This window comes from Doryrhamphus excisus, linkage group LG9 (assembly GCF_037039965.1).
Source record: "Doryrhamphus excisus strain RoL-2023G ecotype Guam linkage group LG9, RoL_Dexc_Guam_v1.1, whole genome shotgun sequence".
NCBI classification, from domain to species: Eukaryota; Metazoa; Chordata; class Actinopteri; order Syngnathiformes; family Syngnathidae; genus Doryrhamphus; species Doryrhamphus excisus.
The window spans coordinates 7293579-7318162 of record NC_136365.1 but is presented as its reverse complement, the minus strand read 5'-3'; the positions used below and the strand labels follow the sequence as shown (position 1 = coordinate 7318162).

Sequence of the window (24584 nt, the reverse complement as noted above, 5' to 3'; positions counted from 1 at the left end):
CCATGTGTTCTGTTCCAAGGGTAAACAGAGTTGTTTTGAAAACACGCACCATCATGAAACTCACTGCTCAGTCACACAGAAAGGCGAATGTTAAAGGACTGTGTGTTCTGTAAATGGACAGTAACTTCAGTGATATAATATAGTCATGGTATAATGAGGAGTTGTGTCTAAAAGAAAGGCCAGACTTTTGAAAATGTGTCAGAATATCCTGGGCTTCAACACATAAGTCAACACTTATTGTAATGCACTACCTTTTAGTCTTAAATGTTAGACATTGCTGCTGAGCGCAAAGCTTGTCATGCACAAGTTTCCTGTGGTGGAAGGTTTATTTAACCAACCTAATCTTACATCACAAAAATCAACAATTGTATTTTCACAAAACAAATCTCTTACAAACAACTAACCAACCAACAAATCTGAAACATTTGCAAAGCATGAGAAAATCCCACAGGACAGCAAAAAGTCAAATGACCATTGACTTTGAGTATTTTTTCTAACATTTTCTAACTTTTCTAACATTCCATACTACAAAATAAGTAACAAAAGTATGAATGAGATACTAGATACTATGGTATAATTTTTATTTTTATGTTGGTAATGGTCGAGTGGTTAGCGTGTAGACCTCACAGCTAGGAGACCATGGTTCAATTCCACCCTCGGCCATCTCTGTGTGGAGTTTGCATGTTCTCCCCGTGCATGCGTGGGTTTTCTCCGGGTACTCTGGTTTCCTTCCACATTCTAAAAACATGCTAGGTTATACTAGGTCACATTCATAGGTATGAATGTGAGTGTGAATGGTTGTTTGTCTATATGTGCCCTGTGATTGGCTGGCGACCAGTCCAGGGTGTACCCCGCCTCTCGCCCCAAGACAGCTGGGATAGGCTCCAGCACCCCCTGCGACCCTTGTGCGGAAAAAGCGGTAGAAAATGAATGTTGGTAATGGTATTAGTTGTATCGGGGCACCACTACTAATGATAGTATTAGACTGAGTTTTAGTAATATATGCAGTATTATATGTTTTTTCATGCACTTTTTATTCATTTTCCATGCCGCCCAGTCCTCACGGGGGTCACTTCTATCCCAGCTGGCTTTGGATGAGAGGCGGGGTACACTGCGGACTGGTCCCGAGCCAATCCAACAGATAAACAAACCTTTCACAATCACATTCATATCTATAGACAATTTAGAGTCGCCATTTAACCTAACATGCATATGTTTAGAAAGCGGATGTACCCAAAGAGAACATACAAACTCTACGCAGAGATGTCCAAAGGAGATTCAAACCCAGATCTTACAGATCTCCTCAGTGTGTGATCATAATGCTAACCACTTGTGCACCGTGCACCTTGTATCTTGTATATACACCTGGGCTAGTGTGCTGTGCAACATTTCCCTGTTACTCCATCATAAAAACTGGTAATACTGTATTAAGAACTGTCTTTTAAAGATGTTTTTTCCACTGTCTGGGTGAAAGCCTCTTGTGTTTGTGTGTGTGTGTTTGCCTGAAACTGGTACAGATAGCAGACTCTGCTTCTTTAACTCATTGTCTGCTTGTAGTGTACACAAAACCTCCCCTTCTGAATATCAGCAAAAAACAACAGTGTGTCAGCATTCTGGATCAGAAGATCACAAGTTCGGAAAGTATTGACTTGCTCCCAGGAAACTGTGAAACTGCATCTTTTTCAAGCATTTTCAGTTCGACTAGAATCATGGCTGAGTCCGGTTTCCCTTTACCACCAGAAACCATGTGCCCTCTGTGTGTGGATTCACTGCGAGACCCAGTCACCATCCCATGTGGAGACACATACTGCCTGGAGTGCATCAAGATCTACTGGGACCAGTTTGACCACATGGGAGTGTACAGTTGCCCACAGTGCCGTGCCACCTTCACCCCGCGGCCCGTGCTGAGGCGCGACATTCCGGATGTTTACCACGAACCCAGACGTCAGCTTCCGGAACTTACGCCTTTCCCTTACATGCATCGGGAGTCTTTTTGTGATTTCTGTGTCGGTCGCCGCAACAAGGCAGTCAAATCATGCCTCATGTGTCTTGCCTACTACTGTGAGACGCATGTCAAGCCGCATTACGAGTCGTCCACTTTTAAGAGACACAAGCTGGTGGATGAAACCGGGCACCTGGACAGGAAGATCTGTCCCCAACATGAGAAAGGACTGGAGCTGTTTTGCCGTTCGGACCAGATGTGCATATGTGTGTTGTGTACTGTTAGAGAGCACCGCAGCCATAACATCACCTCGGCAGAGGAGGAGCGCATTGAGAAACAGGTGAGATTCTTGGGGGCATTTATGCTGAAAGTTTGAAAGGCTCTAGCAAAGTCGACAGTTGATATTGGGACAGGGTTTTGGATGGTCATTAGCGATTGATCAGTTACATCATTCACGCCAATCTGCAGCAAATATTTACTTTATTGGTTTACAGTTTACAGTCATGACAAGCTCCATCATGGTTTGCATTGATTGGTCTTGATGTCATTATGGGACCAGTGATGGGTCAAATCAGTCACATCACAACAAGCTGAAGTAAGGTTTTTCCATCACACTGACGTTGAAGAATTACTAGTATTTAGTAAAAAGGTATTCTGTTGGTAAGCCATGGAAAAACACACCATGAGTACCAAAAGTGGAATGTTTTAAGCAGTGTTTATTAAAGCCTGAGGCTGTAAAAATACACAGTGCAGTCATTGTTAAAATTCAGTGGGCTAAGAAAAGTCTTATATTTTCATTTTTTCCTTTACAGTTATTAATTTAATTCACACCCACCCCCCTCTCACCAAAACCTAAATATGGTAGATCCGAACTGTCATTCTGAAATTTATGAAGGTCTTTTCTCCCATCAGAAAGTGCTGGTGGTGACACAGTCGGAGGTCCAGCACATAATTCAGGAGAGGATGAAAGAGCTGCAAGAGCTGAAACATAATGTAGATGTTCTCAAAGTAAGACCACTCCTTGACACATACAAAGTCAAACTACAGAAATATAACTTTGTGTACTCATCCTGACAATGTGACCTTATCTGCCAGAGCTGTGCCCAGCGGGCCCAAGCTGAGAGTGATAAAACATTTCATGAGATGCTACAGGCAGTGGAGCGCTGGAAGGCTGAAATCCATCAGATGATAACAGCCAATATGCAGGCGGCTATGTCTCAAGCGGATGGCTATGTGGAACGTCTGGAGCAGGAGATACTTGAACTGCAGCGAAGAGATGCAGAGCTCAGGCAGATCCTGGAAACAGAAGACAACATTCACTTTCTGCAGGTTTTCCATTGTTATTTATCTGCCTTTCATGTCCAATCTAACTTTTTTCAATTTATTTAAATTTAAATTTTAACAAGAGTATGTATTTTACGCCGTTTTTTTTCTGCTTTTGAAATCTGATACAGATACTGTATATGTCTGGCTAGTAGTTACATCGCCATGTTAATTCCCCCAAACTGGGGTAACTCAACACGTTTGCTTTGCTCATGTTTTCCAGAATCACATGCGTACTAATATGGAATAGTCCATTACATAAAAAGGGATGGGGGCACTCAAAACGATCATGACAATCATTGCGCATTTTAATGTAGTTTTAAGCACATTTATTGACGCTACACATGGTAATATGCACTTTAAATTGAAGATAAGAAATCAATAACCAGTTTTTATGAGACGTTTGGCGCCTCTGGAATTATTAGGCACCAATTAATTGCCTGTGTCTGCCTAATGGTACATCCGTACATCTGCCCCGGTATGTTGTTGTGGGGTAGCTAACTGTGTTTTTAGTTACTGACCACTGACCAGTTGATTTGGGAGCGTGGTTAGAAAGCTAATTAGCATGTTGCCACAGCACAGCGTGACATGGTAAGGTGTGCTGCGGGAAATTGGCCAATTTCGTGTAATTTGTCAGAAAATTAATGTGTCTTTGTTCATCTATCTGTGCCGGTGAAGTATAGCGACAGTTAGAGCTATTAAATTGTCCTCCGCTAGATGGCAGAAGGTACACAATTAACTTGTGTATGTACCTGTTACCATTCATACAACATTTTTATTTGGTGATGTGCTGTGAGATTGTTGTCATGTAAAATACGTATGTGCCTTAGCTCAAAAAAAGTTGGGAACTACTGATTAAAGGCATCAATAGATTGATGCTGTTCTGTGCTTAAATATTAATCTAGTGTATGCTTATATGTTGTTGAATAGAATTTTCCAACCCTGTGTGTTGCTCCGGAAGCCATGGTGCCCAAAGTGCTCATCAACCCTCAGTTCTCCTTCAGTGAAATGAGCAAAACAGCTTTGGAAATGAAGGAACACCTGGATGACATCTGTAAAAAGGAACTGAGTAAAATCTCCAAGACAGGTTTGCCCAGATCATTTACAAAAAACATGACTTACCATACCAAGTATTGCAAAGTCAAGTAAGTAACATACATATGTAACATTTACAGTCAGCGAAACCCCTGTGTACATCCTTTTGCCAAGAAATGGGGACAAAAGGCTGAAACGTAAGTGACTTGTAACAACTTTAAAGCAAATTAAATGATCAACTCAATGTAAAAAATATGTTTCACACCAACAGTTCCAAGCAGAGTGGATTTTCAGGAGCCAAAAATGAGAGCAGACTTTTTAAGATGTGAGTATTTTGCAGTTGATGTACAATCTTAGTTGGAATATAGTAGTACATATTACGGGATGTTTCCAATAGTGTAAATAATGTGTTCACAACAGTTTATTAAATGTCTCCCTTCTCAGACTCTTCTAAGCTGTCCTTTGATCCAAACACAGCCTATAAAGAGCTGGTTCTATCAGATGGAAACCAAAAGGTCACCAGGAAGAAAACAGTCCAGTTTTATCCCGATCATCCTGACCGATTTGATGGTTTCTCCCAGGTGTTGTGCAAAGAGCCACTGACTGGTTTTCGATTTTATTGGGAGGCTGAGTGGAGCGGTGAGTTCTCAGTCGGTGTGGCTTATAAAAGCATCAGTCGCAAGGGGAAGAACTCGCACAGTCTGCTAGGCTACAACAGCAAGTCATGGAGTCTGCTCTGCTCCGACTCGGGATATTCCGCCTGGCACAACAAAACCGACCGGGACCTTCCCAATGCTTCCAGGGCGTCACGGATTGGTGTGTACCTGGACTATGCTGGCAACACTGTAGCGTTTTACGCTGTCTCAGAGACTATGGAGCTTATCCATAGATTTAAGGCTCACTTTAGTGAGCCTTTATATGCAGGATTTGGTGTGGGTTCTTCAGTTACTCTTTGTCAGCTCAAGCAAAGTCCTGCACCTTACTAAGTCAAGCAGTCACTCACAATTATGCTAGAAACATACCTTGATAACTAAAATGTAATCATGCTACACTCAGGGCTTAAAGTATTCCAAGTATACAAAAATTATTTTGTATGTGTTATCTCCGGCGTTTCAATATGACCAACGAAAGAAAAAAAGAATCTCAGACAAACACAAACTCATTGTAGCCATGTGGTAGGGCTCTAAATGCAGCTATTGCCAATCCTACGATTGTGCTGCGTTCAAGATAACTCGGGCAAAGATGCATGTTTTTGTGTGCTGTGCTCCAAGAAGCTAGTGTATGCTACAGGGGTAGAGCCGAACCCGAATACGGTATTCGGAATAATTAATTCGAACAAATACTTTTTAAATGTTTGTATTCTGGAACAATTAAAACGTCAGAAAGCTGCGTTTCTCCGTGAGACCGCAGTGCATGCTCGGATCAGCCAATGAGTGACTGGTGTTCAGTCGGGGTGGAATCAGCGGCTGCCTGTCCCTCACAAGTCGCTGCGGCGGAGGAGGAGGCGAGTGAACTTAGATGCATCCGTATTTTGCTTTGTAAACATACTATCTTTCACCTCAACTGGGTTTCACATGCTGTTTTCAACTATGAGCAATAGCGGAGTTTTACCGCAAGACGATCCGTTGGGCTGCATTTATTTGCTATTTACTTGTGGGCGTTCTCCTGTTGCCTCTGTTAGCATTAGCTAGCTAACGTTAAGGCTGTTGACAGTAACGTTCACAGTGGCTTTAACTGGTTAAGATAGTAAGACTTGGGAACTTGTGTAGAATTGTATGCACTTCTGGGTGGTATTTGGTACGTTTAAGTTAGTTTGTGATTCCATATATATTGAGGGGGGGGGGGGGGGGGGCAGTTCAGGCTCAGGGTTTTTTTTTACTTTAAGCCCTGTACACTACAGTACAATAGCATCCATGTGTCATATATCATTGCTAACACCACATCACTTGCTTTAGTTGGCTAATATTACACATTTCATGTTGTTGTTGTATGCATTTTTTAACAATACTACTGCTTAAACTTTGTTTAATATTCAATATCTAACAACTCTGTGCTTGTTGCAAAAAGCATGCAATTCCACTCCAATATTGTAGGAAAAGCATAGGCAAATATTTGTTGCTTATGATAACTTTTAATCAGGTGGATTTTTTTAAAGCAGAAATTGAACTGATTAAAGGAGTGGAAGTTTGAAATACATTTATTTTCATTACATAGTGCTTTTCATTACATTCATAGTGCTGTACACAACTTATTAAAAAAGCAAATAGCAATGAAGTGCTTTCTACTGCCCTCTGCTGGATGACATGGTCTTTGTTGGCCAAGACAATTCATCATTACAGTAACACAACAATAGCTATAAAGACAGATGCATGCACATGTGTTTCACCTTTTCAACTATTCTTGTTCATTTGCAAAGTCTTGATCTATGGAGGACACTCCACCCCTATTCACCAGTCATGAACCTCACCTACTAACACAGTACCTTCATCCTTGCAGTATCTACCTACATATGTTGGAAAAAAAAAACATTGGCTAAAGTATAACAATTAATTACACTTAGCTTGATTGTCCTGTTCAGGTGTGTCTTGAGTGTGGTATCTTGCAACATTCCAGCTTTTTTGAAACATAACTTTTATCCTTTTGTTTATTTTCAGTGCCACCGTAAGCAAGAGCAAGAAACAATTAGCTGTAAGCATGAAATAGTTTGTACTCAAAAATCAAACGTTTTCCAGTTTCAAAAGAGAGCACAATTTAAGTTGGAGAGTGTTTGTTCCATACTTTTTAGTTTATAAACCACCTCACAGGGAAGCTTCATCTTAGGAGTGCTTCTTTCTATCTTGGTCACCTTGAAAAGCTCGTAGGGAGGAATTAAGACCTCCCTCTCAGACTCTCCGAGCTTCGAATAGAGGGAGATATCTGCCCCAAAGCATGTGGTCACCTCAAAGCACGTTTTGTTTCCGTATTTTTCAGCTTTCAGGTACTGACCCATTGCGCCAGACGTGAAAGAACCAAAGCGGATCATTGTGTTGGCGTTTTGACGGAAGAAAGCCTTCGTTCTACGGAAGATGGTCAGGCATTTTTCTGCTGCAGTCCGACGTAACCTCAGCTTTTCAATGGCATCCGTCAGGAAGAAGTGTAGAGTGTGATATCTGAATGTGGTCTTGTACTCGGACCTCTGGCTTCGCACTTCAGTATTGAAATCTAAGTAGACTGGAGGTTTGTCAAGGGAGTAAATATAAATGGCCATGATTTGTTCTTTCCCCAGTGCATTGGAGCGTCTTCTGGACATCTTACGGCCCCATATCTTCCTGTAGTAATCCTCAGCTTCAGCCCAGGCCAGTCTAAGGTTTTCGTCTTGATGCCTCTCCTCCAGTAGATAGTCCTTCCGCACTTTGCACTCCATCTTGTCTCTGCAGCCCTTGTACATGTCGTCAACAGCATCCTCAGCCATGTCAAGTAAGAACCCGCCGCCTGAAGCCTGCAAAACCGCACAGAAGCAGATTCAGAAACTCTTAGAGGAAACTACCTTAGGTTGGCATCACCTGCATGCACTGGGTCGCCGTGTAAGACCACACCTGCAAGCCTGGCTTTCAGTTAATAATAATGTATGTTACACTCGAAAGAAATGCCTTCTGAGTTACAGAAAAAAACATTTGTTGATTCTAGCTGGTTTATTCCTTCTAATTCCCACCATTTCCATTTTGAATTTCTACAGCACCTGTGTCATTCCTACAGAGGCTCCATAAACCACGATAGCCACCGCCCACACTGACATCACAGTTGCCATTGTTAACCTGTCAACACAACATTACAACATTAAAACACAAACAAAACCAAAGATCATTGCATATTATGACTGACTCACCTCAGTCGACGTGCTGCTGTGGATATTTGTTTTTATAATTTAAAGATCTGAGTCAATGATTTTGTATGTGTTATTATTGCAAGGAGAGCGTACAAAATGACAACAAGCGGTTTGACAGTCTATGTAGCTCCTGAAGAGGAACAAAAAGAAAAAGGTGCTTCCTTTGATACAGTGCATATGTCGCACAACGTTGCATAGCAACAGCTACCTATTAGAATAAATGTATACTTTTGTGGTAATATTTTGAGAAAAAGTCAAGATAAGACATTTACTTCCTTTCTCAGAAAAGAGAAGTTCCAGCAAATGTGCAAATGTCTTTTTCACATTTCTATTTACCAGTACTGCATCAACAATGCACCACAGGTTCTAACAAACAATTCTGTTTTTCTATTTGTCACACTTTGATGGCAATGATGCCCAAAGCAATGTATAGCATTTACATAAATGTCAAAAGAATGACTAATGACCAAAACATACTATCAAACAAGTGCAGACAAGGGATGAAGACAATTTAGATTATGATCTGTAGTTAAGACATCTAATTAATCTTTATAAATTTCGCCTTCATATTTTAATAGACTCACACATTTGCATTGGGAAGAGTTCCTTGTTTTTCTGACAGTGTACTTCTTGTGGTGGCTATTGTGTTATCAAAGTCAAGACAACTGAATTAGGTCTGCTTTTTATTTGAAATAGACATAGGGCACTATGCCTTACAAATGCTCAAAACACAGCAGGAACAGTTCAACACTCCCTAGTTCTTTTCTTCGACAGATTTATATCCTAAAACCTAGCTCTAACACAGCATGCAGTAGTGAGAGACATCTGTCACATTTGTGTAATTACGTTTTGGCTTTACCTTCAAGCCTGGCATATTTCCCCCTGTTAATTCTCATGAAAAGTTTAAAACCAAAAACCAAGCGTCAGAAAAGTGGGATTTCTTGCCTTCCTTAGGTCCTGCCGGGACCCCTGATTGGTGGGTTTTGTCCACCTCCCGGACCATAAGTGTCATTTAAGCAACTCAAAGAAAGGAGAAAAAGTGACCACCTGAAAAATGGGGGGAAAAAAGCGTCAGAAAAGTGGGATTTCTTGTGTTCTTTAGGCCTCCCCTTAATTTCTACAGCCCTAACAAGCTGTCATTCCTACAGACTCCATTAGACATAAGGGCTACCACCCAAAGTCATCAGGACATCCACGAGTACCCTTTCAGCACATCAGTGACATTAAAACAGAAAATGTTATTATTGACTCACCTCTGTTAAAGTACCCACCCCATGTTCTTGCTTGACTTGTGTTGAATGCGAGTGGGAGCTTGTCTCACCTGCTGAAGTTGTTTTCACAATACGCATTTGCATCATTAAATGTTCCACGACTTGCAAAGATCATACAAATGTTTTTATTTGCTGCAGATTCAGTTTACAATTCAGATCTCCCCTAGGTGATTTAGTGCTTTGTAGTTTATAGACAACATTACACCACTGTTCATCAGTTTGTACATCCGTAATAGTGAAAACCTCATATGGAGGAATCAGCACTTGTCCCGCTTGGTCTTTAGCAGAGTAGAATGTTACATCAGCACCAAAGCAGCTGTGGATCTCAAAGCAGGAAACTTTGCCATTGGACTCAAACGTCCGCTTGTCTGTGGTTGCCCAAACAAAAGCACCAAAACGCATGTTTGTGTTCACCACATTGACGTCGTAGTGTTCAGAGGTACGATGATAGCTGGTTTTGCAGGATGTGAGACGCAGCAGCTGGACGACTTCGGTCAAGAAGAAGTAGAAGTAATGGAACTGAAATTCAGGCGTGCCGTATTTTGGTTTGCCTTCTTTGACTGCTCTACTGAAATCATGTTGGACCAAAGGCACACTGGTGTACAAGTATAAAGCGATGGCATGTTCCTGCTTCATGTCCTTATGCACAGGCATTCTTGCGTGTGTTTCAGCAAAAGCCCAAGCGGAACCAAAACGCTTGTTATTGCCACGCTCAAATACTCCAAGTCGGTCACTCACAGCAGCCATCTCCGACCGACAGCCTTCATACATGTCATCAATGGACTCTGTCTCCATGTGCAAAGGTAAATTTTGAGGCCTCTGTAATGACAAAAAAGTTATCAACAGCGGAGTTTTTATATACAGTATATGTCGACTGTACACTGAGCTGTTGCTGTTTAGTTGGTACAGTATGTACAACAGACAATGTACTGACCTGGACAGGCTCCGGAGGCCACCAAAGGATTACAAATGGGTCACGATACAAGGTGAACATTGCCGCTAGAACCAACAGAAAGGTTGCCCAGTTTGTCAGTGATCTTGGTATCTTCATGGTCTTTCCAACTTCACATCTGGATAAAAACAAAAAAATCAACATGCACTATAGTTGTATGCAAGTAAATCGTTATCACATTGTAGCTACAAGTCAATCACATGTTTGCGGAATTGTCCAGGCAATTTGATGTTTGATGTTTTTGTTTTGGTGGCGGTAGCCTCAGATCATTTGTCAGATCCCTCCTATACCCCTTCTCCCCTCCCCTACCTTTTATCCCCTTATTGCATCATCCAGATGTATAACTCCTTACAAGGTCTTGATGTGGAATCATCATCTCACCATCTTTGATGGAAAATCCTTTATAGGCCAGCCTGGAGGAGGAAACATCACCAGAATGTAGAGATGGGAGGGTACTTTTAGCCTGATAAAGCTTTGAGGCTTTCTTTCAAGTTGTGTCGTAACTTTATTTATAAAGCACTTTTCATACATTAAACATGGAACCCAAAAGTGTTTAACCCTAATTGTGTGGCTACTAGACCACCGTGCAGCCACAAAGATCTTTTAAGACAATTTTACGTAATAGCCAGGTCAAAGAGTTGGGTCTTAAAAACCTGAGGATTTCTTGTAGCCCTGAGGTCCCTCCCTGTATGTGTGTGTGTGTGTGTGTGTGTGTGTGTGTCCTGACTTTTGGGATGTTGAGACCAGTGCCAGAGGACTTCAGGGTCCACAAAGGCTCATATGATAATAGAAGGCCCAAGACCATTACAGCCATTATAACAACCTTAAAATCGATCCCAAAGCACACAGGAAGCCAATGTCATGATTTTAAAACTGGTGTAATTTGGATCCAACTCCGTCAGGACACTAAATTTAATAGTATTTGTAAGGATGAAATATTCTTTTTAGGAAGACTAGAAAACAAAACATAGCAGTAATCTATAAGACTAATGATAAATGCATGCTTAAACGTCTCTGTGTTGCCCTGAGAGGGAGTAGGGTGGACTATATTTTTTTAACAATGATAAAATACACAATTTGTTATATTTTGTGGAATAAAACTAATCTTAGAATCAAAGAAAAATCCCAGGTTTTTAATGGTCCACACCTGTGATTTTGATATGTCTCAAGACCGATTACCATACCTTCAGTTTTGTCCTGCTTAAGCTGTAAGTTCTCTGCCATCCAGGATTGAGTTTCTAAAATGCAGATAAACAGAGTGGCTGTTGGACATCAGGAAACATGGGAATGTATTGTGTATCATCAGAAAAGTAGTGAAAATTATTAAAAAATGTATGACGTTAGCAAAGGCCAAGTATTCATTCATTTTGTATGGTTTATCCTCACAAGGGACACGGGGGTGCTGGAGCCTATCCCAGCTGTCTTTGGGTGAGAGGCGGGGTGCACCCTGGACTGGTCGCCATCCAATCACAGGGCACATAGAGACAAACAACCATTCACACTCACATTCATACCTATGGACAATTTGGAGTCACCAATCAACCTAGCATGTTTTTGGAATGTGGGAGGAAACCGGAGTACCCACTCCACACTCCACACAGAGATGCCCAAGGGTGGAATCAAACTCGGGTCTCATAGCTGTGAGGCCTTCACGCTAAATCACTCTTTGTGTCATGATCTGCACTCGTTTTGGTCTGCTGCCCCCTGTTGTCTCTGTTCTGTCCTGCAGCGGACTCCTGCCTTGCTCTCCTGGTCTGCACAGCTGTTGCCCATCAGCCACTAGGCCTTCTTATACCGCGCCACTTCCATTGTTCCTCTGTCAGATCGTTTGCCTTGCATGCTTCATTTTTGCTCCTGACCTTTTTGTTGCCTACTGTCTGTCAGTGGTTGAGCAACTTTGTAAATCCTTATTTTATTGTACTCTTTTTTTTTTTTCCTCCTCTGTGCGTGCCCCTTTTTTTATAATTAAATACTTTATTTAGACATTTGCCTTGGTCTCTGCTCCGGGGTCCTCAACACCTGGCACAAGTGCCACCCACTTGACAAAAAAAAAAACATTGACATACACCAGTCATGCTCACTATACCATTTGTTTTGCCAAACACAAAAGCACAATAACAAGCTAACACAAACACGCCAAATGATTATAACATGCTTGATTTTTTTTTTTATTTTGCAATTGAATAAATGCTTTCTATTGAAAAAAAAATACATCCACTGTATCACTTAATATGCTCAGTGTAAGGAAGCTGGAGTCCGTCCCAACTTGACTATTTGAGAGCCAGTGTGCAGTACACAGTGGACATATCACTTTTCATTTACATCTGCTCATCATTGAACATATTACACACATGTTTTGTTAAGAGCCAGAAAACAGTCCCACAAAGAGAGAACATACCAATTTCACACACAATGGTCTGAGTCAACACATATGCAATCCATAGCATACAGGCTAAAACTGCATGAATGCATGTAGACCCCTATGTAATACAAAGTGGGTTTTAAAGCCTTACCGTTTGTCTGTGAAATATCCTGAGAAACATGTGCAGATATTTGGAGGCGCACTGTTTGATGGCAAGGAAGTCCCACCGAACAGGATTGACCTGAACAGCAGCACACCTTATACAGAAGAAAATAACTTTGATCACACCCTACACATTTGAAATGGTTTTACCGAACAACGTGCACTTTGTATTCCAACAGTAGCAGCCAAAAGTGAACATATTCCACTTGGCTGTATTTAGACGACCTTTACCCATTGTCTTGCTGTGTGGATTGTTTTACAACAAGAGCTAAAGAGTGCGGAAAACAGGCTGTATGACTTCATCACTACTGTGCAGAGTGTGGCAACACTTGCAGATCCGGTTTGGTAGCCCCCTTGATTAAGGTGGTGAGTGGCATGTGGGAAAACAATCTTAAAGAAAGAGACCAGGAAGGAGTTGATTTTCTCCGATTTGAAGACAAACTTTACCATAGTGATGCTTTCACTGAGGTAAGCTCTTGAAGTATTTTGGATTCTTTATCTGATTTGAAGACATGTTTTCAGAGCATGATCACCATCATGTTTGTGCTGTATGTGGGGCACGTGTACACGACTGGTCTCTGTTTTGGAGCACGAGTTGCTCATGCAGACAAAGTAACATTCAAATGCTCAACTCTTTGTTGCATATATACAGCATCTATTGTTATTTTTCAGCTATTCTTATGTCTCATGTCTCAATGAACAAGGAAAAAACACATGCACAGTTACTTTGTTTTCTGAACTATAAGCTGCATCAGTCAAAATGTGTCATGAAGAGGAAAATAAAAACATACATTATATAAGTCACAATGGACCATAAGTTGCTTTTAGCAGTATTTATGAACTATGAATTATTGTCTGAGTGGTAATTTTTTAGGAGTGTTATGGCGCCGGTAACATTCATTCATTCATTCATTTTCTACCGCTTATCCTCACGAGGGTCGCGGAGGGTGCTGGAGCCTATCCCAGCTGTCTTCAGGCGAGAGGCGGGGTACACCGTGGACTGGTCGTCAGCCAATCACAGGGCACATATAGACAAACAACCATTCTCACCCACATTCATACCTATGGACAATTTGGAGTCACCATTTAACCTAGCATGTTTTTGGAATGTGGGAGGAAACCGGAGTACCCGGAGAAAACCCACACATGCACGGGGAGAATATGCAAACCCTACACAGAGATGGCCGACGGTGGAATTGAACCTGCGCGCTAAACACTTGACCGCCGTGCAGACGCCGGCAACATAAGTACCTAAAAATCTTGTCATCGTTTTACGCTCAATAAGCTCGACTGAGATACGTTGATGACTGAGGTAGTGGATGACTTCCAATGTGTGCTGTTTCCTGTATGACTGGGTGAAATTGTGTGACCTCCATCGTGTTCAACTATAGAGGTTCAGCTATAAATTAGTTGTAATCAAGGGCATTGTGCTAAAACAGTATTTTTTGTGGTTGTAAAGTGTCCTGATTTGATTTACTCTTCTCTTCCAGATGGATTTTGCAAAGCAACCCAACATGCGCCTGTTGATATCTGTTATCATAGATCTCCTTTGTGTCAGCCAATGCATTGCTGGAAAGGTATTTGTACTGCATGCATCAGGGATAATACTGCCATCTGGTGGTTTAAATGCTGACACACTGCTTTTCCTGTGAGAATTTGTCGCAGGTTGACACCAGGGACGACATTTGCAGAACCGATCCAATTGTATTGATTGACATGGCCATGAGAAAGAAATGGGCTTCCTTGAAAAACTTCAGTCAAGTTTGGAGTGATGCAGAAGAAAAAGCTAGAAAGCCAGCGCACATGTACATGGAGAAGCAGCATGCAGTTGCCATATACATGTATACAAGCTCTTTACTGCAGTATTCCACTGGGAAACTGCAGAGTGTCATAACAGTTGGACGCCATCAAAGCAGGAATGAAACAGTTTATATCAACCCATTTCTTTATTCCTCCCTGAGTGATGCCGTTCAAGTTCTGAAACATAGTCAGGTAACATGTCTTAGTACCTACTACAGAACACAAAGACTTTTACATTTAAACATATCTAACCAACAAGTCCGCTTTGGCTCTTTTATGTTATTTTTTGACAATAGTAATCTTGAAAGTTGCCTGACGTGTTTTGAGATTAATACATGTTTCGGTGCTGATATATCCCATTACTCTGTAATGGACCAAATTCGTCAAGTTTTGATACCACCCTATGAGGTCTTCAAAGTGTCTCGTGTCCACCCAGTTATCACTAAAGGTTGTAACATCACCTACAAACTGGAGAGCAACCTTAACTGTGTGTATGATATAGAAGGCAACAGGCTGCATCCGATATCTGCATCACTTGTGGAAGGATTGTGGTGTTTTGTCATCATCACTTTTATGATCATCATTTGTCTTGTAGTCATCATTGTAAAAGTATATCGAAAGAAAACTAATCTTCAAAGTGTTTATTTACATCAAAGTGCAAGCTATCATGTGAGGTTGTCATGAAAACACCATTGTTCAACATTAAATAAAGTATATTTTTGCATACTTTGTTATCATTGTTAATTCTATGCTTACTATGGTACCCATTATGTCATTGTATGGTCATCACCTCGTACTTCGGTACGAGGTACATTATTAAAAAAGAAAAAAAACCTTAAACTGTATTATGGAAAGCAGGAAGTGAACAAATGTAACAGTTACTGATTATAAAAGTACCAGATGGAGGGGCAGGATTTAATAAGCTTTGTTTCTTCCTACTCTTTTTGGTCATGTGGAACTGTGAACTGATTATGTGATGCACTCAATTGTAATCTGATGCATGTTCAAATTAAATAAAACCATTACCATTACCAATTCTATATTTGTTTAACTGTTATTACGATTTGTATTATCAGATAGTATCATACAATGATTTGGTGATTTTGTGTAGCAATACCCCAGGGCCAGGTGGTCGGTTGTCTTCGGGCGAGAGGCGAGGTACACCCTGGACTGGTCGCCAGCTAATCACAGGGCACATATAGACAAACAACCATTCACACTCACATTCATACCTATGGACAATTTGGATGTGGGAGGAAACCAGAGTACCTGGAGAAAACCCATACATGCGTGGGGGCGGAAAAACATGCAAACTCCATGCCGTCTTCATAATTATGACCCTGGAATGTATGAATTATTTTGAATGCGTCTGCACTGGAAGATGGAGAAAAAGACATCAATGGAACGCTATCTTCAAGGATGTCTAACAAGACATGCAAAGGGTGTGGGCGAGGGCGTCTGTTCTTTAACGCTGTCATTCAAGCAACCTATAAGAGGGCAAACTCAGACTCTCCAGCACACAAAATCAAACACACACACACACACAGTCCGGCGGGTTGTCGATAACCCCGGAAACACACAGCACTATCTACCTGTGTGGAAACTTTGGAATTCACTCTTGGGAGACTGAAGCAGTGCCAACTGCTGAATAAAACTGCACCAAAGAGAAGAACATAGAAGCCTAAGGTGAGGGTGGCTGTAGTATTTGTTATCTACCTGTGATCACAGAGTTGTTTGCATTGTCTGTTTCTGTCCATTTTTTGACAATATAATGTGAATTATTGTCACAAATTATATGTCTAAGCTTGGTCTATATGTTGATTCAATGTCCTCTTTATATTTATCTTGCTTGAATTGTTTTCTTCCTGCTTGGTTACACCTGCTCCACTGCCTGGAAACCTTTTTCTGACCAGTCATCACAGGTAGTGTGGGGATCATATATCATAGATTAATGGTTAACAATGCATGCACAGAGGTTTTTACACTGAATTTTCCTTTTGATCTCAGTCCTCCAGTCGTCCTAATCATCATCATGAGCACCCGTTGCTCTGTCCTGCTGCTGTTGGTGGTGGTCCTCGCTCTCACAGGCCTCACACAAAGTTTCCAAGCGCTGTTTGTGTTTGATGGGAACTCCTCTACCCACCGTGACATTACCCAAAGAGCAGTTCTCCGAAAAACGGCCGAGGTCTGCCGAGACATTGCTGCTGCAGATGGACGAGACTTCACTCTGACTGTAAGATACGTTTAAACACACTTATGCCGATTACAATGAGATTATGGGCTCTAATTTCATGGCGGATCCTGGCGCAGTAGTAATTTGGTCCAGCGCAGCCAATTTGGTAGACTGGACTGTGGCGAGATGGGCGTGGCGGTGCACCAAGAGGGGTCCACATTTTCAGCTTGGCACAATGACAATTTTGTGACACAACAGAAAAGTTCACCAGCTACGACCTTGTCTAGAGAAGCGCAGGAGAAGCGCAGCCTGCCTAATGGTAAATTGCCTGACAGGCGCACCTCACAGGCCAATTTTTCAGCGTGTTGTGCACATGTCAGTGGAAAAAACCAGCATGTATTTTTATTTCTTAATAGTCCCATCACATCTGAGACATCATGCACAAACTCAACCTGACGGCAGTTTAAAGTATCATGCCAATCGAGGCCGACTCTACACTGGTGCATGCGTGGGGGGGATGGAGGCGTAGGTGTGCGGCGCTGCGCCGGACTGCGCTGCTCATGATATTTGCAAAGTGCACTGGCCTCACCCTGTTGGCGTGCCGTAAGAGTGGCGCATGGGAGGATATGAAATTAGAGCCCTCTTTGTCTAATATATGCATATTAAATAGTCTTGTTTGGAATGTATGGCAAACAGATATTTTTCAGCTGTATCTTCTTGGTCACATCAAAATTGCTCAAATCATAATTGCATCAAAATATTTGAAAATGATCATGCTCAATTTCACTTTGACACTCTCAAAGAGGTGGACAAATTCATTAAAACACCTTTTGGAGAAAAATTAATATTGACTTGACAGGCAACATCTCTGGAGGACACTCCTGCTGTCAGCATGCCTATTGAACGCTCCCTCAACACACGTGGGATGAAACAGCACTTTTTGGAGTAGCCTTTTATTGTGGCCAGCCTCAGGCACACCTGTACAATATTCATGTTAATAAGCATTTTATGCCACAGCATGTCTGTCCGCATATCATCACAAATATCATTTTTTTTTGTTTTCAGATTGACGACAGTCTAACAGCTGAGCGAGTACAGGATGCATGTTCTTCAGAAAATTCCACCTCACTCCTGTCAAGTCTCTTGTTCCATAGTTCCATTGCCAAAATGTACTTCAGTAATGCCAACGTGGATTTAGTGTCGGTGTTGAGTGACAAACACCATTTTGATGGCGAGGCCTTTCAGAATGGACGAGACTTGATCACTCAAGGTACACAACCTCTTCATTTTGAGCTGCACGAGCTTGGCTTGTATGCATGTTCTCCTTGTGAATGCGTGGGTTTTCTCCGGGTACTCCGGTTTCCTCCACATTCCAAAAACATCTATATTGGGTTATTTGGTAAATTGTCCATAGGTATGAATGTGAGTGTGAATGGTTGTTTGTCTATATGTGCCCTATGGACTGTCAAGCAGTCCAGGGTGTACCCCTCCTCTTACACAAAGTCAGCTGGGATAGACTCCAGCATACCCCTGTGACTCTAATGAGGATAAGCGGTATAGAAAATGGATAAACACCACAGAAGAAATAGAAAATAGCAAAATCTGTGTTTCTATTATATAGTGGTCAAGTTCACATTGAGTTGACTGTTTTTTGTTTTTTTTAGACATTTCCACCCTAACTCTCATTATTTTATTATGCTGATAAGGTGTATCTGCTGTAAAAGCCAGTGTCAAACTGGAAAACTTCGTCGCAGGGCGCTGGACTCTTGGACGAGTATGTCATACTCTGCAGGTGAGTTTGAAAAGAAACTAACTGGTTTAGTTTTGGAGGTTCCATACATGTGATGATGATGGCTTGCACTCCTATAGGACTTCTACAGCCACAGTAACTGGGTGGAGTTGGGGAACACGGCTCCTTACAGCGTTTTGATCATACCTGACCAACCTTTTGAGAATCTTGCAGGTAGGCTGTTGTACGTAAGTGTATCCTTTCAACGGCTGCGCTTGTCATCCTTTGCACTGATTTGAAATGCCTCAGCGAAATCTAACAAAAAGTACATTGTCATCTTGTCTTTCACTAGCGAGGTGTCAAGCATAGTTTTGTTTTCAAACCGGCCCATATACAATGAGTCCTCTGTAGGGGCAACAAAATGTCAGCAAGAGCTTGGGTGTGTCACAAAAGACAAAATCGGTCAGAAGTGAAAACATTTTTTTCAAAAGCAAATTAAATATCTGAATTCAAGATCAAAATAGTTTTTTTTTTGTTTTAATGTTACTCTACGCTTTTTGTCCAAAACCAATTTATCTTAAGTAATATTTCTGAAAGCTGAAATGGATATTTTTTTTAAATATATAAACAAGGACATCTAAAAATCTAAACTAAAATATTTTTTTAATGAAAACAAACAAAACTGCACATATTTACCTGATTTTAAACATCTCAGATTTCCGTATACTGTAGATGTTACTGAATAGAAGCAAATTCACCTGAGATAAAAATGTCTGATAACAACAAAGGTGTTCCTTGTCAAAAATAAGATTTAAATTAGATTTTTTGGCTAACATTATTATTATTATTATTAATTATTGGATAGTGAGAGCACATAAAATAAGTGGATTATGTATTAACACACTTTAGCTCACTGACATAGATGTATGTGTATGTACAGTACAGGTATGGCAATGTTGTTATTAGCTATCCAGTTTCTGTGTATATACTGTAAATGCTTGAGCTGTTTTACTTCTTTTGTATTGAGTTCTTTCACCACCGATGACATTCACATTTCAAATATTTTCATGCAGTGTAAGATATGCAGAAATTAATATTCATATATAATTTATCCTTCTGATTAGGAGCTGTAGTCTGCTCATTTTAATAAACAACTGGACACAGAATATTGATGCTGAATACTGTTGTGTTATAAGGACAATATTACTGACAAATACAATTACAGTGTAGGTAGTACACTTTTACAGGCATTTTTAAAAAAAATTGTTGATATGATTTTTCTGACATTCACCCAATTTGCTTGCAGGTATAAACATTTCAACATGCAGGAACTGTACAGGACAAAGCTGCGATGACAACATTTTGCCTGATGTGCTGCAACAGGGGCTTCTGACTTCTGGCTACTTCAGCCTCTTAGATCCAGAAAAACCAGAAGGTAACAGAGATTTACTGTCACTTTTGTGTTGTATAATTAATTCTATGTATAATTAGCATAGCACGGCAACAACAAAGGACTATACTCTCAGAAAAAATGATTAGTTGGGTGGCTGATGCAAGAAACCGTTCATCCAACACCAGTGGAAAAAGGCCATTCAACATTTCCATATTCCTATATCAGGTTTTAAAAATGCTTGGGATAAGACCATTTAGCTGCTCGACGTTGAGTCTGGGCTACAGCAAGTATTCAGTCTGAAATTTTAACCAAGTGACTCGTCATTAAATGGGACGTCATCACTCATCATAACAGTCTGACTCCCAGTGTCATGAATAACATCATTAACCATCTCACAGCAACATAACAATTGGATGGATGGATGGATGGATGGATGGATGGATGGATAAATGGATGGATGGATGGATGGATGGATGGATGGATGGATGGATAGATAGATAGATAGATAGATAGATAGATAGATAGATAGATAGATAGACTTTCTTTATTGTCATTGCACAATAACACAGCAGTGAAATTGCCAATGAAATGAAATGTCGTTGCCTGGCTCCCGTACAACAATAAATAATACATAATACATAATACATAATACATAATACATAATACATAATACATAATACATAATACATAATACATAATACATAATACATAATACATAATACATAATAAATATGTGGAAAATAAATAGATGACATCAAATATGAACAATGTACAGCATAAACAGTAATTTGTACAAATAATTTAAATAATTTAGAATAAATAATAATAATTTAAAGTTATTATTATTTATTTATTTTTATTATTTTTTCTATTATTATTTTATTATTATTATTATTATTTTACAGGTAGATAAACATACACAGGGGGTCAACTACTCCTACTTTGGCAGCTTTTTGCCAAAACAAATGATGCAAAGCATGCTGGTAAACTGGAATCACTACCAAGTAGTACAGCCCAGCCCAACTCGCGGATGCGGGAAGCAAAAACCAGTTTTCAGTGTGAAGGTAGACTCCTGTGGTAGTACACAATTTTGTTTTGTCTTTGTACTCTCAGGTAAATGCAGTCATGGAGGTCAGTTTGACCAAACTAGTAAACAGAACCCTATCGGAGGCATCAATAAGGATGACATCGGATCCAGCCATGGATCGCTTCATCACCAAGCAGCTGATTTGGCCGTAAATGCAACTATGGAGCTCCTTGAGGACATCAGAATAGCTGTAGGAGATAAGAACTTCCTACGGTATGAGACAATTACACCTTGGACTGATCAAGATCAAGACTTACAACGTTAATGTCTCTGTTTGAATTCCTGCAGGCTGATGGGCCTATCCCAGTCATCTGCACTATGTTTTGTTATCGACACCACCGGCAGTATGAGCGATGACATAGCCGAAGCAAAGAGAGTTTCCTTTGACATCATCGACAGTAAAAGGGGGACTGAGGGGGAGCCTTCAGCCTACATACTGGTGCCTTTCAATGATCCAGGTATACTTCTAGACATCCGGTGTCAAGTTATAGGCTAAATGACACCAAAATAGTTGAGCATTGTTCTCATGTGCAGGGTTTGGACCTCTGCTGATGACAACTGATGCAGACACATTCAAAGAAAGCGTCAATAAGCTGACCGCCAGCGGAGGTGGTGACATTCCAGAGCTGTGCTTGTCTGGACTGCAGGTGTTTACACTCACAATGAACCATTTCATTTTTTTTAAGACAAGTCAGATCAGAATAGTTGTTCATGAGAACACAGATACAGAAAGTCTCGTTATATCGATATCGGTTAAAACGAATTACTACTTATTACGATACTATTTTCATTTCCCGGCAAATTTCTAGTCTTTTATGATATAATTAGCTCCGTTAGTACGATACACGGTTATTATGATAATCCGGTTACTAGGATGCCCTTTTCATCTCCCGCCAGCCAATTTGGTCTGCTTATATCGATACAAAAGCAGCTTAAATCAATCTTTGCTTAAGGATTTCAATACCAAAAAAGAACACGGCGAACGGCTGCTTCCAGTCAACTTTATTTTTCACACTTCCACCACCAGAGTGCAGCACACACAGCGGAAAACACCCGTCCCTCGCGCCTACCCCTCCGGGTGGCAACACCTTCCCTATCGATAGTTCCGGTAATCACTACAGCGTAAGTTTATTTTTATTTACTGTAGTACAAAATTTATTGTAGTACAAAAGCATGCTAGATACGCAATCCATGAACTCAAGGAGAAAATTACATGCCATATCAAAGATCCGCCCACTTTTAATGCAGTTCGGCGCAGGATCGGATATATGGATAGTCCGGTTATATCGGTATTTTTTCCGACTCCCGAGAATATCGATATAACGAGACTTTACTGTATATACATTCTCATCCAGTTTCTTACAAGATGATTTATAATTACATTTTAATTTTGTTCATTTGACTGACAGCTTGCCCTTACCGCGGCTCCTCCCTCCTCTGAGATATTTGTCTTCACCGATGCTCCTGCAAAAGATGCTGACTTGAAAAGCACCATTACTGCCCTTATAGAAAGCACCAAGTCTGTGGTGGGTCATTACCTTTACCCGTGGATATTTGTGTATTTATATGTATACATATATTTATGTATATCTTGTATTGCGTGTCTTTTGGGGTGGTCTTAGTTTTATGTATGCCAGGTTTGTCATAAATAACATTTTAATAATGGTGACCAATTTATTTAATGAATCCCCACAGAGTCACATTGTGTTTGATGCTGTTCCATAAATGTAACCTTACCTGAACAGTAGTGTAATTCTAACACCATGTATCAGTGAAGTGCAGTCAGGTTCATGGCTGGTCAGATACTGATTCATTTATACTTCTGAGTTCAATTTATTTACTTTTTAATTGACTGAAAAACGTCTGTGTCCTTATATTTTGTCTCTATGTGAAGTACAAGCATCCTTCTTCTCTAGGATATCGGTGTAAAAGACTGATCACCTCCTGGTGTTTGGTTATATAATCCGCCATCATGGAAGGCTAATTCATTCATTCAGCTGAGCATTAAAATATCTTGAATGCATTTAACTTTCTGCTAGCTAGAGCTGCTGCTGTCAAGTGCAAGCAAGTGCCTCCCGTATGACATTTCTGTGTATTTTATTGCCGTCCCATTAACATCCTGACTCTACTCTACATTGGTAATGGTAATGGTAATGGTAATGGTAATGGTAATGGTAATGGTAATGGTAATGGTAATGGTAATGGTTTTATTTCATTTGAACATGCATCAAATTACAATTGAGTGCATCACATCATCAGTTCACAGTTCCACATGTCCAAAAAGAGTAGGAAGAAACAAAACTTATTAAATCCTACCCCTCCATCTGGTACTTTTACAACCAGTAACTGTTACATTTGTTCACTTCCTGCTTTCCTAATATAGTTTAATTATTTTTTTATCACGTACCGAAGTACATTACATTACCTATTAATAGCAAGAGCTATTAATGAAAGGAACACACATTTGCAATCATCCACATGTCCAGTCTTTCCAAGTAAGTTTTAAAGTCTTCTTTTCTTTGTTTATGTCAAGTGAAGTCAAGTCAAGTTCATTTAGAGAGCCCCAAATCACAAAAGAACCTCAAAGGGTTTAACAAGCAGGCAACAATAGATACAGTAGATACAGTAGATACAGTAGATGATAGACAATAGACGACATCCCTGATATGATCCCCATTCAAGGATGTCCCCCAATCACTCAATTTTTTTTAGTGCAGCCATGACCTTGTTGATGACCTTGGATGAGCCTTGTTAGCCTCTTTTTTTTAACAGCTACAGTCTTGGTTTCTTGGATACATACAGTATATGAATGTACACACACACACTACATATATATATATACTGTATACACAATCACACACACACATGAAACAATTTTTAACAATTTTGCGCATCATTGGAAAATGTCTAAGGGGCAACTGTCCAATGATTGATGATTTAAGCTGCCTGACCTGTAAGTCAAGTTGCACCTTAAAGGGTGGAGTGAGCCGCAAACATAAAACATAAAACATAAAAAATGCACTGATACCAACACAACATTCAACAATTTACATTCAGGAAGAGCAATCTATTATTTTTTTAAATGAAACATATGAATATATACTATACTTGTGTGATGCACCTGAATGCACCACTCAAAACAGTAGTTCAGCACTGATGGCAGTTTGCTAGTTTTGATCCTGCTCATTAAGCATGAAGTGTCCATTACCTCACTGGAGTCTTCCCATGGTGTCACACTTCTAAAAGAGCCACGCCCCCTTGTTAATAATCACCTGAAATACAAGAAATCATACAACCACTGAGACATTCCGAGTAGATATACAGTAGTCGGACTCACCTCGACCCACAGTTTGGGTTCTGGAGTACCCGGCCTTCCTGGAGTCCATCAGGGGGGTGCTGGACAGCACCCCACTTGGTGACTCTGTCGTACTACAGCTCACTTTATGGTCTATAATAACACCAAGAAATGTGTTTTTGTTCACCCTGTTAA

General features: G+C 40.5%; 5 protein-coding genes across 7 annotated transcripts; 3 read left to right on the top strand and 2 right to left on the bottom strand.

Annotated features, from left to right (window-relative positions):
- The first annotated feature begins 1317 nt into the window (after nucleotides 1-1317).
- On the top strand, nucleotides 1318-6687 carry ftr84 (finTRIM family, member 84). The gene is made up of 7 exons (XM_058067880.2): nucleotides 1318-2282; nucleotides 2855-2950; nucleotides 3038-3271; nucleotides 4196-4352; nucleotides 4441-4497; nucleotides 4572-4625; nucleotides 4745-6687. Exons 1-7 carry the CDS (start codon nucleotides 1710-1712, stop codon nucleotides 5284-5286), a joined length of 1713 nt encoding a protein of 570 aa, XP_057923863.2. The 5' UTR covers nucleotides 1318-1709; the 3' UTR covers nucleotides 5287-6687.
- A 251-nt stretch (nucleotides 6688-6938) lies between these two features.
- On the bottom strand, nucleotides 6939-7993 carry LOC131125919 (erythroblast NAD(P)(+)--arginine ADP-ribosyltransferase-like). Its single transcript, XM_078793341.1, has one exon. The coding sequence runs from the start codon at nucleotides 7749-7751 to the stop codon at nucleotides 7035-7037; it is 717 nt and encodes a 238-aa protein (XP_078649467.1). The 5' UTR covers nucleotides 7752-7993; the 3' UTR covers nucleotides 6939-7034.
- Nucleotides 7994-8761: 768 nt separating this feature from the next.
- LOC131125899 (ecto-ADP-ribosyltransferase 4-like) lies at nucleotides 8762-13166 on the bottom strand. 3 transcript variants are annotated; one of them, XM_078793340.1, is made up of 5 exons: nucleotides 12902-13166; nucleotides 11573-11626; nucleotides 10698-10801; nucleotides 10371-10506; nucleotides 8762-10255 (listed from the first exon to the last, which is right to left on the bottom strand). In XM_078793340.1, the coding sequence occupies exons 4-5, from the start codon at nucleotides 10485-10487 to the stop codon at nucleotides 9548-9550; spliced, it is 825 nt and encodes a 274-aa protein (XP_078649466.1). In that variant the 5' UTR covers nucleotides 10488-10506; nucleotides 10698-10801; nucleotides 11573-11626; nucleotides 12902-13166; the 3' UTR covers nucleotides 8762-9547. The 3 variants fall into 3 exon arrangements, with proteins under 3 accessions (XP_078649466.1, XP_057923899.2, XP_057923890.2); XM_058067916.2 differs by lacking the exon at nucleotides 10698-10801; XM_058067907.2 differs by lacking the exons at nucleotides 10698-10801; nucleotides 11573-11626; nucleotides 12902-13166 and having other exon boundaries at nucleotides 10371-10634.
- LOC131125894 (ecto-ADP-ribosyltransferase 5-like) lies at nucleotides 12572-15727 on the top strand. The gene is made up of 3 exons (XM_058067894.2): nucleotides 12572-13380; nucleotides 14403-14489; nucleotides 14578-15727. The coding sequence occupies exons 1-3, from the start codon at nucleotides 13288-13290 to the stop codon at nucleotides 15394-15396; spliced, it is 999 nt and encodes a 332-aa protein (XP_057923877.2). The 5' UTR covers nucleotides 12572-13287; the 3' UTR covers nucleotides 15397-15727.
- Nucleotides 15728-16718: 991 nt separating this feature from the next.
- Nucleotides 16719-23031, top strand: LOC131131856 (von Willebrand factor A domain-containing protein 7-like). Its single transcript, XM_078793107.1, has 10 exons — nucleotides 16719-16945; nucleotides 17951-18155; nucleotides 18592-18677; nucleotides 18755-18848; nucleotides 19921-20049; nucleotides 21121-21307; nucleotides 21383-21552; nucleotides 21629-21741; nucleotides 22504-22620; nucleotides 23011-23031. Exons 1-10 carry the CDS (start codon nucleotides 16745-16747, stop codon nucleotides 23029-23031), a joined length of 1323 nt encoding a protein of 440 aa, XP_078649233.1. The 5' UTR covers nucleotides 16719-16744.
- The last annotated feature ends 1553 nt before the right edge of the window (nucleotides 23032-24584 follow it).